This window comes from Ranitomeya imitator, chromosome 1, assembly GCF_032444005.1.
Source record: "Ranitomeya imitator isolate aRanImi1 chromosome 1, aRanImi1.pri, whole genome shotgun sequence".
NCBI lineage: Eukaryota > Metazoa > Chordata > Amphibia > Anura > Dendrobatidae > Ranitomeya > Ranitomeya imitator.
The window spans coordinates 866,715,416-866,732,549 of NC_091282.1; the positions used below are offsets into that span (position 1 = coordinate 866,715,416).

The following is a 17,134-nucleotide window of genomic DNA, read 5'->3' on the forward strand; positions in this document are numbered from 1 at the left end:
CATCAGCACAATTTTGGAAACAACATTTTTTTTTTGCTAGGAAGTTATAAGGGTTAAAATTTGACCAGCGATTTCTCATTTTTACAACGAAATTTACAAAACCAATTTTGTTAGGAACCACCTCATATTTGAAGTCAGTTTGAGGGGTCTGTATGGCTGAAAATACCCAAAAGTGACACCATTCTAAAAACTGCACCCCTCAAGGTACTCAAAACCATATTCAAGAAGCTTATTAACCCTTCCGGTACTTCATAGCGGCAGAAGCAACATGGCAGGAAAAAATGAACATTTAATTTTTTAGTCACAAAAATGATGTTTTAGCAACAATTTTATTATTTTTCCAAGGGTAAAAAGAGAAACTGGACCCCAAACGTTATTGTACAATTTGTCCTGAGTACGCTGATACCTCATATGCGGGGGAAGACCACTGTCTGAGCGCACGACAGGGCCCTGTAGGGAAGGAGCGCCATTTGACTTTTTCAATGAAAAATTGGCTCCAATCTTTAGCGGACAACATGTCGCGTTTGGAGAGCCCCTGTGTGCCTAAACATTGGAGTTTCCCCACAAGTGACCCCATTTTGGAAACTAGACCCCCCCAAGGAGCTTATCTAGATGCATAATGAGCACTTTGAACTGCCAGGTGCTTCACAAATTGATCCGTAAAAATGAAAGTACTTTTTTTTTAACAAAAAAATTCATTTAGCCTCAATTTGTTCATTTTTACATGAGCAACAGGATAAAATGGATCCTAAAATTTATTGGGCAATTTCTCCTGAGTACACTGATGCCTCACATGTGGGGGTAAACCACTGTTTGGGCACGTGGCAGGGCTCGGAAGAGAAGGAGTGCCATTTGACTTTTTGAATGAAAAATTTGCTCCAATCGTTAGCGGACACCATGTCGCGTTTGGAGAGCCTCTGTGTGCCTAAACATTGGAGCTCCCCCACATGTGACCCCATTTTGGAAACTAGACCTCCCATGGAACTAATCTAGATGTGCGGTGACCACTTTAAACCCCCAAGTGCTTCATAGAAGTTTATAACGCAAAGCCGTGAAAATAAAAAATCATTTTTCTTTCCTCAAAAATTATTTTTTAGCCTGCATTTTTTTATTTTCACAAGAGTAACAGTAGAAATTAGACCGCAAAAGTTGTTGTCCAGTTTGTCCTGAGTACGCTCATGCCCCATATGTGGGGGGGGAACCACTGTTTGGGCGCACGTCGGGGCTCAGAAGGGAAGTAGCGACTTTTGAAATGCAGACATTGATGGAATGGTCTGCGGGCGTCACGTTGCATTTGCAAAGCCCCTGATGTGCCTAAACAGTAGAAACCCCACACAAGTGACCACATTTTGCAAACTAGACCCCCCAAGGAACTTATCTAGATATGTGGTGAGCACTTTGAACCCCCAAGTGCTTCACAGAAGTTTACAACGCAGAGCCGTGAAAATAAAAAATCATTTTTCTTTCCTTAAAAATGATGTTTTAGCAAGCAATTTTTTATTTTCACAAGGGTAACAAAAGAAATTAGACCCCAATAGTTGTTGCCCAGTTTGTCCTGAGTACACTGATACCCCATATGTGGGGGTAAACCACTGTTTGGGCACACGTCGGGGCTCGGAAGGGAAGTAGTGACTTTTGAAATGCAGACTTTGATGGAATGGTCTGCGGGCGTCACGTTGCATTTGCAGAGCCCCTGATGTGCCTAAACAGTAGAAACCCCCCACAAGTGACCCCATTTTGGAAACTAGACCTTCCAAGGAACTTATCTAGATGTGTGCTGAGCACTTTCAACCCCCAAGTGCTTCACAGAAGTTTATAACGCAGAGCTGTGAAAATGAAAAATAATTTTTCTTTCCTCAAAAATTATGTTTTAGCAAGCAATTTTTTATTTTCGCAAGGGTAACAGGAGAAATTGGACCCCAATAGTTGTTGCCCAGTTTGTCCTGAGTACGCTGGTACCCCATATGTGGGGGTAAACCACTGTTTGGGCGCACGTCGGGTCTCAGAAGAGAGGGAGCACCATTTGACTTTTTGAACGCAAGATTGGCTGGAATCAATGGTGGCGCCATGTTGCGTTTGGAGACCCCTGATGTGCCTAAACAGTGGAAACCCCTTTATTCTAACTTCAACACTAACCCCAACACACCCCTAACCCTTATCCCAACTGTAGCCATAACCCTAATCACAACCCTAACCCCCACACCCCTAACCACAACCCTAACCCCAACACACCCGTAACCCTAATCCCAACCCTAACCCTAATCCTAACCCCAACCCTAACCACAACTTTAACTCCAACACACCCCTAACCCTATCCATAACCCTAACCACAAGCCTAATCTTAACCCTATTTCCAACCCTAGCCCTAATTCAAACCCTAACCCTAAGGCTATGTGCCCACGTTGCGGATACGTGTGAGATTTTTCCGCACGATCTTTGAAAAATCCGCAGGTAAAAGGCACTGCGTTTTACCTGCGGATTTACAGAGGATTTCCAGTGTTTTTTTGTGCGGATTTCACCTGCGGATTCCTATTGAGGAGCAGGTGTAAAACGCTGCGGAATCCGCACAAATTGACATGCTGCGGAAAATACAACGCAGCGTTTCCGCACGGTATTTTCCGCACCATGGGCACAGTGGATTTGGTTTTCCATAGTTTTACATGGTACTGTAAACCTGATGGAAAACTGCTACGAATTCGCAGCGGCCAATCGGCTGCGTATCCGCGGCCAATCCGCTGCGGATCCGCGGCCAATCCGCTGCGGATCCGCAGCGAAATCCGCACCGTGTGCACATACCCTAACCCTAGCCCTAACCCCAATTCTAACCCTAACCCTAGTGGAAAAAGAAAAAATATATATTTTCTTTTATTATTTTCCTTACCTATGGGGGTAATAAAGGGTGGGGGGGTCATTTACTATTTTTTTTATTTTGATCACTGTGATAGGTTATATCACAGTGATCAAAATATACCTGGAACGAATCTGCCGGCCGGCCGATTCGGCGGGCGCACTGCGTATGCGCCCGCCATTTTGGAAGATGGCGGAGCCCATGGAGAAAACGGACAGACACCGGGAGGCCCGGTAAGTATGAGGGGGGGGGGAGATCTGAGCATGGGAGGTGGATCGGAGGACAGGGGGGGTGGCATCGGAGCACGGGGGGAGCGGGCAGGAGAACGGGGGAGCAGACAGGACGACGGAGGGGAGCAGAGCACCGGACGGAGGACCAGGGAGGAGATCGGTGGCGGTGGGGGGAGGTACATCAGTGTTTCCAGCCATGGCCGATGATATTGCAGCATCGGTCATGGCTGGATTGTAATATTTCACCAGTTTCTTAAGTGAAACATTACAAATCGCTCTGATTGGCAGTTTCACTTTCAACAGCCAATCAGAGCGATCATAGCCACGGGGGGGTAAAGCCACCCCCCCTGGGCTAAAGTACCACTCCCCCTGTCCCTGCAGATTGGGTGAAATTGGAATTAACCCTTTCACCCGATCTGCAGGGACGCGATCTTTCCATGACGCCACATAGGTGTCACCGGTCGGATTGGCACCGACTTTCATGACGCCTACATGGCATCAAAGGTCGGGAAGGGGTTAATGATCTTGTAGGGTGCATACAGAGTGGAATTTCAATATTTGCACATGACACTTAAGTCTGCAGGGTAATCAATACAGAGGAGGACAATTTTATATTACAGGATGATTTATGTAAACTATAAGCTTGGGCTGCTAAATGGCAAATGAGCTTTAATGGGGACAAATGTAAGGTCATGCACTTGGGTAGAAGTAATAAGATGTATAACTATGTGCTTAAGTCTAAACCTCTGGGCAAAACCGTCAATGAAAAAGACCTGGGTGTATGGGTGGATGACAAACTCACATTAGTGGCCAGAGTCAGGCAGCTGCTACAAAGGCAAATAAAATAATGGGATGCATTAAAAGAGGCATAGATGCTCATGAGGAGAACATAATTTTACCTCTATACAAGTCACTAGTTCGACCACACTTAGAATACTGTGCACAGTTCTGGTCTCCGGAGTATAAGAAAGACATAGCTGAACTAGAGCGGGTGCAGAGAAGAGCGACCAAGGTTATTAGAGGACTGGGGGGTCTGCAATACCAAGATAGATTATTACACTTGGGGCTATTTAGTTTGGAAAAACGAAGGCTAAGGTGTAATCTTACTAATCAAAGACCTGAGACAAGGACAAGGGGGCATCCTCTACTTCCGGAGGAAAGAAGGTTTAAGCATAATAACAGATGCGGATTCTTTACTGTAAGAGCAGTGAGACTATGGAACTCTCTGCCGTATGATGTTGTAATGAGTCATTCATTACTTAAATTTAAGAGGGGACTGGATGCCTTTCTTGAAAAGTATAATGTTACAGGATATATATACTAGATTCCTTGTTAGGGCGTTGATCCAGGGAACTAGTCTGATTGCCGTATGTGGAGTAGGAAGGAATTTTTTCCCCCAGTGTGGAGCTTACTATTTGCCACATGGTTTTTTTTTGCCTTCCTCTGGATCAACATGTTAGGGCATGTTAGGTTAGGCTATGGGTTGAACTAGATGGACTTAAAAGTCTTCCTTCAACCTTAAAAACTACCGTATGTTAAGGTACCTTCACACATAACGATATCGTTAACGATATTGTTGCTTTTTGTGACGTAGCAACGATATCGTTAAGGAAATCGTTATGTGTGACAGCGACCAACGATCAGGCCCCTGCTGGGAGATCGTTGGTCGCTGAGGAAAGTCCAGAACTTTATTTCGTCGCTGGACTCCCTGCAGACATCGCTGGATCGGCGTGTGTGACACCGATCCAGCGATGTCTTCACTGGTAACCAGGGTAAACATCGGGTTACTAAGCGCAAGGCCGCGCTTAGTAACCCGATGTTTACCCTGGTTACCAGCGTAAAAGTAAAAAAAACAAACACTACATACTTACCTACCGCTGTCTGTCCCCCGGCGCTCAGCTTCTCTGCACTCCTCCTGCACTGGCTGTGAGCGTCGGTCAGCCGGAAAGCAGAGCGGTGACGTCACCGCTCTGCTTTCCGGCCACTGTGCTCACAGCCAGTGCAGGAGGAGTGCAGAGAAGCTGAGCGCCGGGGACAGACAGCGGAATGTAAGTATGTAGTGTTTGTTTTTTTTTTACTTTTACGCTGGTAACCAGGGTAAACATCGGGTTACTAAGCGCGGCCCTGCGCTTAGTAACCCAATGTTTACCCTGGTTACCGGGTACCTCGGGATCGTTGGTCGCTGGAGAGCTATCTGTGTGACAGCTCTCCAGCGACGCTGCAGCGATCGACATCGTTGTCGGTATCGCTGCAGCGTCGCTGAGTGTGAAGGTACCTTTACTATGTTACATCACATTTGAAGTGATTTTGAAATGCCTGACATGACAGAAAATACCCAAAAAGTGACACCATTCTAAAAAAAACACCCCTCAAGGTGCTCAAAACCACATTCAAGAAGTTTATTAAGCCTTTGGGTACTTCATAAGAATTTTTGAAATGTGGAAGAAAAAAACTGAACATTTATATTTTTATCATAAAAAATTTCACTTTAGACCCAAATTTTTTTATTTTCGCAATGGTAACAGAAAAAAATAAACCAAACAATTTGTTGTGCAGTTTCTCCTGAGTATGCTGATACCCTATATGTGGTTGACAACTAATTTTGTGGCACAGTGCAAAGCTCAGAAGGGTAAAAGTTCCATATTGGAGTTCACATTTTGCTGGACTGGTTTGAGAGTGCCATGTCACATGAGCAAAGCCCCTGAGGTGCCAGAACAACAGAACCCGCCATAAGAGAGAGACCCCATTTTATAAACTACACCTCTCAATTAATTCATCTAGTGCAGTGATCATACTGACACCACAGGTGGGTCACAGAATTTTATACTATTGGGACAATGAAGAAAAATATAATTATATTTCTACCACAAAAATGTAGTTTTCGTCCCAAATTTTACATTTTCACACTGGAAAATGGGTGAAAATACAACCAACATTTGTCCCATAATTTCTGCTGAATGTAGAAATACCCCAAATGTGGCTGTACAATACTGCTTAGCCACAAAAGCGAGACTCGAGAGGGATGGAGTGCTATTAGCCGAATAGCACTCGGTCCCTCCCAAGTCTCACCATAGGCTAAGCAGTACTGTTATATAGGAGGCATCCTGGAGCGCAGAATTTTCTATAGGTGTTTGCAGACTCCATATACAGAGCCCCTAAGTGCTAGAAAAGCAGAATCCCCCTTAGAAGTGACCCCATTTTTGGAAATTATACCCCTTTTGGAATTTATCTACAGGTGAAGTGACTATTTTGACTCCATGGGTGTTTTCCAGAAAAAAGCAGAAGGCCGTTACCAAGTTAAAATTGCAAACTGCCGTTGTAGTGACCAGTACCCGTAAATTAGGTGGGCTTTCTTTGCTACAGACATGCCAAACATGTGGATTAAGCACACTGGGGCTCAGAAGAGAGGGGGAATTTGGATTTGGGAGCACAGAATTTGCTGAATTTCTTTTGGGGGACAAGAAGCCATAGCGCTTTTCCAGAGTCTTGGTACTACCAGTAAGGTGGAAACTCAATATATCTGAGTTTTTTTTTGTGGACTGAGTTGACGCTTTTAATGAGAGCATTCTATATAACAATTTGTCTGGCGCTCTACACTGAGCACTTAAATCTTCGAGTGATGTAATTCAGATGAAACCCCTGAGGGATCCATTCACTATAATGAGGCAGCAGAGTGTTACTCTGGACTCTGTTTGGCCTCTGTTCAGCGGTGTCCTTCTTTTCAGAGGCGTAGAAAACTGTGGTGGATTGCGTTTTTATGCATTCCTAATAAAAAGACGGACACCGCCGGATCACAGGTCCTACGGCGTTCACAGTGCCTTCATCTGCCTCATTATAGGGAATCTTCCGCCGAGGTTTCCTTCTGAATCACGTATTTCAGAGATTTATAAGGAAACCCGGGTGTAAGCTTCAGCGCAGAGCGCAGGATAAATGTGCGCCGAGCCTTACTGCGATCTTTGAGAGGCAGAATGAAAATATCAACAGCAGGTGAAGAATTGGTTTTCTCTATTTTTTTACGCTGTTCCTCATGCTGTATAAGTGATGAGACGATTTTATTCTTCGGTTCGGTGTGATTACAGAGATACCAGATTTACATCAGGTTTTTATGTTTGGCTGCTGTCACACACTAAAAGATGCTTTTTATTGCGTAAATTAGTTTTTACATCACCACATTTTGAGAGCTATAATTTCTCCATATTGGTCCGACAGAGGGCTGTTTTTTTGCGGAACGAGATGACGTTTTAATTGGTACCATTTTCGGGCTCATTACATTTTTTTTATTGCTTTCCATTCCGATTTTTCGGAGGCAGAATAAACAAAAACCAACAGTGCAGGAATTGTTTTTTGGGCTTTTTTTTTTTTTTATGCCGTTCCACGTGTGGACAATTTGATAAGGCAAATTTATTCTTCGGGTCAGTAAGATTACACCTATACCACATATATATCTTGTTTTAATGTTTTGTTGCTTTTACACAATAAAAACTATTTTACAGAAGAAATAATTATTTTTGCATCGCTTTATTCTGAGAGCTAAAACTTTTTTATTTTTCGGTCTGATGGAGCTGTATGGCAGCTTGAGTTTTGTGGGACAAGATGACGTTTCAGAGGTACCATTTTTATTTACATTTGTCTTTTTTATCGCGTTTTATTCCACTTTTTTTTCAATGATAAAGCATAGCTTTTTGAATTGGCTCTTTTGTTTTTACGGTGTTCACTAAAAGGGCTAACTAGTGAGACAGATTTATAGGTTGGGTCGCTCTGGACGCAGCATTACCAAATACATGTACTTTTACTGTTTCGTGATTTTTTTTTTCATAATAATACTTATTTATGGATACAATATTTATATATATATATATATATATATATATATATATATATATATATATATACACATATATATATATATATATATATATATATATATATATATAGTATCCATAAATAAGTATTATTATGAAAAAAAAATCATATATATATATATATATATATATATATATATATATATACACACATATACAGTGGGTACGGAAAGTATTCAGACCCCTTTAAAATTTTTCACTGCTTCATTGCAGCCAGTCAAAAAAAAGTTATTTTTTTTCTCATTAATGTACATTCTGCACCCCATCTTTATTGAAAAACAAAAAACAAAACAGAAATGTAGTAATTTTTGCACATTTAATAAAAAAGAAAAACTGAAATATCACATGGTCATAAGTATACCCTTTGCTCAAACACTCACATTTAAGGCTACTTTCACACTAGCGTCGGCCTCGGCCCATCGCAGTGCGTCGGGCCGACCTACCGACGCATCCTGTGACAACGCAACACAACGGGGGCAGCGGATGCATTATTACAACGCATCTGCTGCCCCTTTGTGAGTTGCGGGGAGGAGAGGGCGGAGTTCCGGCCGCGCATGCGAAAATGGCGGACACAACGCACCAAAAAACGTTACAAGCAACGTTTTTTGGTGCCGACGGTCCGCCACAACACGACGCAACCGTTGCACGACGGTTGCGACATGTGGCAATGCGTCGTAATGCGTCGCTAATACAAGCCTATGGAGAAAAAACGCATCCTGCAAACAACTTGCAGGATGCGTTTTTTCTGCAAAACGACGCATTGCGACGTGTGTCGTACGACACTAGTGTGAAAGTAGCCTTAGTCACATGCTGTCAATTTCCTTGTGATCCTCCTTGAGATAGTTCTACTCCTTCATTGGAGTCCAGCTGTGTTTAATTAAACTGATAGGACTTGATTTGGAAAGGCACACACCTGTCTATATAAGACCTCACAGCTCACAGTGCATGTCAGACCAAATGAGAATCATGAGGTCAAAGGAACTGACCAAGCAGCTCAGAGACAGAATTGTGGCAAGGCACAGATCTGGCCAAGGTTACAGCAGAATTTCTGCAGTACTCAAGGTTCCTAAGAGCACAGTGACCTCCATAATCCTTAAATGGAAGAAGTTTGGGACCACCAGAAGTCTTCCTAGACCTGGCCGTCCAGCCAAACTGAGCAATCGTGGGTGAAGAGCCTTGGTGAGAGAGGTAAAAAAGAACCCTAAAAATCACTGTGGCTGAGCTCCAGAGATGCAGTGTGGAAATGGGAGAAAGTTTCACAAAGTCAACTATCACTGCAGCCCTCCACCAGTCAGGCCTTTATGGCAGAGTGGCCGAACGGAAGCCTCTGCTCAGTGCAAGACATATGAAAGCCCGCATAGAGTTTCCTAAAAAACACATGAAGGACTCCCAGACTATGAGAAATAAGATTCTTTGGTCTGATGAGATAAAGATAGACCTTTTTGGTGATAATTCTAAGTGGTATGTGTGGAGAAAACCAGGCACTGCCCAATACAATCCCAACAGTGAAACATAGTGGTGGCAGCATCATGCTATGGAGGTGTTTTTCAGCTGCAGGGACTGGACGACTGGTTGTCATTGAAGGAAACATGAATGTGGCCAAGTACAGAGATATCCTGGATGAAAACCTCTTCCAGAGTGCTCTGGACCTCAGACTTGGCCAAAGGTTCACCTTCCAACAAGACAATGACCCTAAGCACACAGCTAAAATAACAAAGGAGTAGCTTCAGAACAGCTCTGTGATCATTCTTGACTTTCCCAGCCAGATCCCTGACCTAAACCCAATTGAGCTTCTCAGGAGAGACCTGAAAATGGCTGTCCACCAACGTTCACCATCCAACCTGCCGGAACTGGAAAGGATCTGCAAGGAAGAATGGCAGAGGATCCCCAAACCCAGGTGTGAAAAACTTGTTGCATCATTCCCAAAAAGACTCATGGCTGTACTAGCTCAAAAGGGTATGTCTACTCAATAGTGAGCAATGGGTCTGAATATTTATGACCATATGATATTTCAGTTTTTCTTTTTTTAATAAATTTGCAAAAATGTCTGCATTTCTGTTTTTTTTCAGTCAAGAATGGGTGCAGAGTGTATATTAATGAGAAAATGAGAAAAAAGTGAACTTTCCTGAATTTACGAAATGGCTGCAATGAAACAAAGAATGAAATATTTTAAGGGGTATGAATACTTTCTATACCACCTGTGTATGTATGTGTGTGTATATATATATATATATATATATATACATACATACATACATACATACATACATACATACATACGTATATATATGTATGTATATATATATATATATATATATATATACATAATAAATATAAATATATATATATATATATATATATATATATATATATATATATATATATATATATATATACACACAGTGGGGCAAAAAAGTATTTAGTCAGTCAGCAATAGTGCAAGTTCCACCACTTAAAAAGATGAGAGGCGTCTGTAATTTACATCATAGGTAGACCTCAACTATGGGAGACAAACTGAGAAAAAAAAATCCAGAAAATCACACTGTCTGTTTTTTTAACATTTTTTTTGCATATTATGGTGGAAAATAAGTATTTGGTCAGAAACAAACAATCAAGATTTCTGGCTCTCACAGACCTGTAACTTCTTCTTTAAGAGTCTCCTCTTTCCTCCACTCATTACCTGTAGTAATGGCACCTGTTTAAACTTGTTATCAGTATAAAAAGACACCTGTGCACACCCTCAAACAGTCTGACTCCAAACTCCACTATGGTGAAGACCAAAGAGCTGTCAAAGGACACCAGAAACAAAATTGTAGCCCTGCACCAGGCTGGGAAGGCTGAATCTGCAATAGCCAACCAGCTTGGAGTGAAGAAATCAACAGTGGGAGCAATAATTAGAAAATGGATGACCTACAAGACCACTGATAATCTCCCTCGATCTGGGGCTCCACGCAAAATCCCACCCCGTGGGGTCAGAATGATCACAAGAACGGTGAGCAAAAATCCCAGAACCACGCGGGGGGACCTAGTGAATGAACTGCAGAGAGCTGGGACCAATGTAATAAGGCCTACCATAAGTAACACACTACGTCACCATGGACTCAGATCCTGCAGTGCCAGACGTGTCCCACTGCTTAAGCCAGTACATGTCCGGGCCCGTCTGAAGTTTGCTAGAGAGCATTTGGATGATCCAGAGGAGTTTTGGGAGAATGTCCTATGGTCTGATGATACCAAACTGGAACTGTTTGGTAGAAACACAACTTGTCGTGTTTGGAGGAAAAAGAATACTGAGTTGCATCCATCAAACACCATACCTGCTGTAAAGCATGGTGGTGGAAACATCATGCTTTGGGGCTGTTTCTCTGCAAAGGGGCCAGGACGACTGATCCGGGGACATGAAAGAATGAATGGGGCCATGTATCGTGAGATTTTGAGTGCAAACCTCCTTCCATCAGCAAGGGCATTGAAGATGAAACGTGGCTGGGTCTTTCAACATGACAATGATCCAAAGCACACCGCCAGGGCAACGAAGGAGTGGCTTCGTAAGAAGCATTTCAAGGTCCTGGAGTGGCCTAGCCAGTCTCCAGATCTCAACCCTATAGAAAACCTTTGGAGGGAGTTGAAATTCCATGTTGCCAAGCGAAAAGCCAAAAACATCACTGCTCTAGAGGAGATCTGCATGGAGGAATGGGCCAACATACCAACAACAGTGTGTGGCAACCTTGTGAAGACTTACAGAAAATGTTTGACCTCTGTCATTGCCAACAAAGGATATATTACAAAGTATTGAAATGAAATTTTGTTTCTGACCAAATACTTATTTTCCACCATAATATGCAAATAAATTGTTAAAAAAACAGACAATGTGATTTTCTGGATTTTTTTTTCTCAGTTTGTCTCCCATAGTTGAGGTCTACCTATGATGTAAATTACAGATGCCTCTCATCTTTTTAAGTGGTGGAACTTGCACTATTGCTGACTGACTAAATACTTTTTTGCCCCACTGTACACGCATACACACACACACAAACATACACACACAATATATAAAAAAAACAAAAAAAAAGCCCTAATGAATGACTTTGGTCCAAATGCTGTCCATGGCAAAAACAGATAGCACCTTATATCATGTTCCATGGACATGCTGAGAAATCACCCAGAGAAAGTGGTTAGGACTCACCTTTGGGGAGTTCGAACATGTCCTAAGATGCCAGTGCCATGTTCCGTATCCTTCATGAAGACTTCATTGTCTACCCCATCTTGAGTACACGAGTCAGAGGCACTCCTCGGCCTCTGGATTACAGAAGAAAATGTTGCCCCTACTAAACTTCTAGTCCTCTCATGTTTGGGAATGTAGCTGCTTGTTCCTGGAGATATGAGGGACGTTGTATCATTTTGTTTGCCATCAACTGTAGATGGAGAATTGTCCTCCCATCTTTCAGCCATTTCTGTTTGTACCGTTGAAATATCTATACCATTAATAGCAGCATTTTCTAAACATACAGACAAATTAGGAGACTGTAGAAAATCACCACCATTCTCTTCTCCACCACCTCTTGTTAAAAAAGTTCCCTCTACTGCACTTTCACTAGAGTCCATGATGGGTGAAGATAAATACATTTGGGATTTGGGAAAATCTGCGATTTCTGTGATTTGTGATAGAGAAGATTCCGAGAGAGTTTCTTCCTCGGAAATGGCTGGTAATTCTCTCTCCACGTACATATAGGATTTCCTTTCTGGAGCAACCACGGCAGGAGATATTGGCTCTTCTTGACTTGGAACCATAACGTCATCTATAGGATTTAATGGCTGGTAGACATTATTGCCACCATCACCAGCTATCAAATGGCATTCTGGTTGAGAGAGTCTGTTAGAGAGTGGAGATGTGTGTTGAGGGTCTAGGGAGCAATTATTGCCCCCACCGTCATCCCCTTCTGCATTTTGAGGCCTGCTCCATAATGTGTCATGTAAACAGTGTTCAGAATTGTCATCGTGTGTAACTGGGCAGAGCTCCTCCACTCCTCCTATATCTGCTGGGCATTGGGTCTGTTCATCTAATTGTCCATATGCAGCTCGAAATGTATCATTCTCCCTGTGCTCCGTGGTTCCATATTCAGGGAATTCATTGTTGACACTAGAAGTCTGAGGAAGCAATCTTGTATTTCCAGGGTCATCTGTTAAAATGAACAGAAATAGCATTATAACTCAGCAATTGTGATTTCTGCATTAAAAAGACACTAAAACATAAACATAAAAAATAAAAGTACATTTCTACAATGCCTCCTACCTACTGCGGAAATCTGCAGACTTCCAATAAGCAGTAGTAAGTAGCATCTTTGCAGTAGTATTGCAGACACAGAGGGAGCACTGCCCTCCAGCCTCATTCATCCTTTGGTTCCAGGACATCACAGCTAGCACCAGTCCAGAAGGTTGGCTTGTGTCCACTTACTAAACTGGACACAACTAGCCGTACAATGTACAACTCCACGGAAAGAACTGAAGTGCTCTTCAAATAGATGCTTTTTTAAGGGAACTTGACAGCTGATAATAATAATCGGGCACCATGTGTCAGACACCGGCTGCATGATTTCAGCCACATATGTAGACTCTAAAATGCTGTGGAGAGACTAGTCAAGCAGGCAGGTCTCCCATAGGCAGCTCTCCCATGGCTCCTCCCTTCCCGCTGCCCTGGAGTGACAGTTCTCTCACTTCATGTGAGTCTGTAGATCATGCAGCATGTATCAGCTTTTAGGTTCCTTATAATATTTTTTTTCATTTCCATTGTATTGTTTTAGTATGAGCTGTTAGTAGGTTATAAAAAGCAAAGTGTGACCATACCCTTGCTGATACCCAGCTTTCCAAGATCCCTGAATAGCAAACCAGATTAGCTGTTCTATGATATCAGAAATAGAAGTTTATTAATACACAAATGGGTAGATTTGGCATGTTGCAGTCTGGTAAAGCTCTAATGACCTGTGGTAGAAGGCATATTAGGTATATAAGATGCACATAATGTGGCTGTCATACAATATATCTACTATATAAAGCTGAATGTGTGTGTGTGTGTGTGTATGTGTGTATGTCCGGGATTGGCATCTGCACCGTTGCAGCTACAGCCACAAAATTTTGCACAGTCACACGTCTGGACCCCGAGAGCGTCATAGGCTACGTTGTAAGGTGAAATATTAACCCCGCGCTTTCCAATTCACCAAACAATTTTGCCCCTATCTACATAATGGGGAAAAAAGTGAAAGGAAAAGTGTTGGAGGCGTCGCAGCTACAGAAACAAAATTTTGCACAGTCACACGTCTGGACCCTGAGAGCGTCATAGGCTACGTTGTGAGGTGAAATTTTAACCCCGCGCGTTCCAATTCACCAAACAATTTTGCCCCTATCTACATAATGGGGAAAAAAGTGAAAGGAAAAGTGTTGGAAGCGTCGCAGCTACAGCAACAAAATTTTCCACAGTCACACGTCTGGACCCTGAGAGCGTCATAGGCTTCGTTGTGAGGTGAAATTTTAACCCCGCGCTTTCCAATTCACCAAACAATTTTGCCCCTATCTACATAATGGGAAAAAATGAAAGGAAAAGTGTAGGAGGCAAATTGACAGCTGCCAGATGTGAACAAGGGGGACTTAAAGAATGAGAGCGATGGCGCCAAAGAGTATATACCGTACAGTTGCTAAGGTGGGGCCTCGACATGGGATACTCACCACACACGGGGATATGAACACACACAAAATGCGCCACACACTACCACGTGCTTGAACACATATTACCCTCAGCACACATTTCACCACAAATACACCAACCTCGCCACATAAAAGTCAAAACACAAAAGTCGCCACTCAAAACTCGCCACGCGCAGAACTCGCCACATGCAAAAACTAGGCTCTTGCAAAACTCGCCACAAGTGCAAAATTCTCCTCATGAAAAACTCGCCACACGCAAAACTTGCACACGCGGAAAAATTGCCACATGCACAAAAGTTGCAACACATGCAAAAGTTGCCTCACACAAAACTTGCACATACTCAAAAGGCACCACACATAATACTCGCAACGCGCAAAACTCGCCATGCGCAAAACTTGCTGCACACAACTTGCTACACTAACCTGTCACATGTAACTCGACACACAAAAAGTTGCTACACGCATGTTGCTACACAAAACTCATCTCACAAAAGTCGCTACATGCATGTCGCCGCACACAACTCAACACACACAACTTGACAAACAAAACTCGCCCTAAAACACACACAAGTCTGGTATTATCCTTCAAAAATAAAAATCTGATTAATAAGCAGACAAACTACAACAATTGCACCATATAGGAAATACGGCAGCTGTCAGTCACATGACCTGTCTATTATGTGTATGTGTGAGCTAATATATACTGCCAGGGGGAGGGCTTCCTGTTGGCTGGGGATTTATCAGGCTGCCAATTTAGCTTACAAATACTGAGGTAAAAATACTGAGCAAATAACGTGTGAACGAGGTCTAATACAGGAGGAGATGACACACAGGTATATACTATATACAGGGGAGATGACACACAGATATATACTATATACAGGAGAGATGACACACAGGTATATACTATATAGAGGAGGAGATGACATATAGGTACATATATATACAGGAGGAGATGACATACAGGTATATACTATATACAGGAGGAGATGACATACAGGTATATGCTATATATAGAAGATGACATGCAGGTATATACTATATGCAGGAGGAGATGACACTCAGATATATACTGTATACAGGGGAGATGACACACAGGTATATACTATATACAGGAGGAGATGACATACAGGTATATGCTATATATAGAAGATGACATGCAGGTATATACTATATGCAGGAGGAGATGACACTCAGATATATACTATATACAGGGGAGATGACACACAGGTATATACTATATACAGGAGGAGATGACATACAGGTATATACTATATACAGGAGATGACATACAGATGTATACTATATATAAGGGAGATGACAAACATGTATATACTGAGGTGATGAGGTGAAAATGAGAGGTGTGAGGTGAAAATGAAAAGGTGTGAGTGCAAAATGAGAGAAGTGAGGAAAAATAGTGGAGTGATCAGAAAATGACAGATGTGAGGTTGAAATGACAAGTGTTAGGGGGGAATGAGAGGAGTGAGGGAGAAAATGAGAGGTGTGAGGGGGAAAATGAGAGGCGTGATGGGAAAATAAGAGAAGTGAGGTGCTATAACTAACCACAGATATTTACTATGCCCAGGCAACGCCGGGCTCTTCAGCTAGTCTATCTATATAATCATCTGAGGGTTACTTCCGTCTGTCTGTCTTTCTGTAACGGAAATCCTGCGTTGCTGATTGGTTGCGGCCTGCTTACCGCCACCAATCAGCGACAGGCTTAGTCCAGCCACGATTGGCCCCTCCCTACTCTCCTCCAGTCAGCGCCAGTGTGTCGCCCCATCCCGGACCAACTTTTTACTATTGATGCTGCCTATAGTAAAAAAAAAAAAAAAGTGCTATTCTCCCCTTCCGACATCCATCGATGCGCGCGATGCTGCCGCCAGCTTCCATTCCCAGAGATGCATTGCGAAATTAACCAGATGACTTAGCGGACTAGCGAGACCGCTAAGTCATCTGGGTAATTTCGCAAAGCATCTCTGGGAACGGAAGCTGGCGGCCGCATCGCGCGCGTCAGGACATCTTCGGTGGACGACGGAGGGTGAGTATAGAACTATTTTTCATTTTAATTCTTTTTTTTAACAGGGATATGGTGCCCATACTGCTATATACTACGTGAGCTGTGTTATATACTGCAAGGACTGTGTTATATACTACGTGGCCTGTGCTATATATTACGTGGGCTGTGTTATATACTGCCTGGCTGCCATATACTACGTGGGCAGTGTTATATACTGCATGGGCTGTGTTATATACTACGTGGGCTGTGCTATATACTACGTGGGCTGTGCTATATACTATGTGGCTGCTATATACTACTACGTGGCTGTGCTATATACTACGTGACTGCTATATACTACGTGGCTGTGCTATATACTACGTGGCTGTGCTATATACTACGTGGCTGTGCTATATACTATGTGGCTGTGCTAAGCGCGACATACATACATACATATTCTAGAATACCCGATGCGTGGTATATACTATGTGGGCTGTGCTAT

The 17,134-nt window shown here is 42.7% G+C and overlaps 1 protein-coding gene across 4 annotated transcripts in view; it reads right to left on the reverse strand.

Moving 5' to 3' along the window:
* Positions 1-17,134, reverse strand: part of PSD3 (pleckstrin and Sec7 domain containing 3) — an 835,030-nt gene that overhangs the window by 551,134 nt on the left and 266,762 nt on the right. For all 4 annotated transcript variants that reach the window (XM_069742411.1, XM_069742393.1, XM_069742401.1 and 1 more), the window contains exon 3: positions 12,121-13,114. In XM_069742411.1, the coding sequence (XP_069598512.1) occupies positions 12,121-13,114 (994 nt within the window). The remainder of the gene's footprint in view (positions 1-12,120; positions 13,115-17,134) is intronic.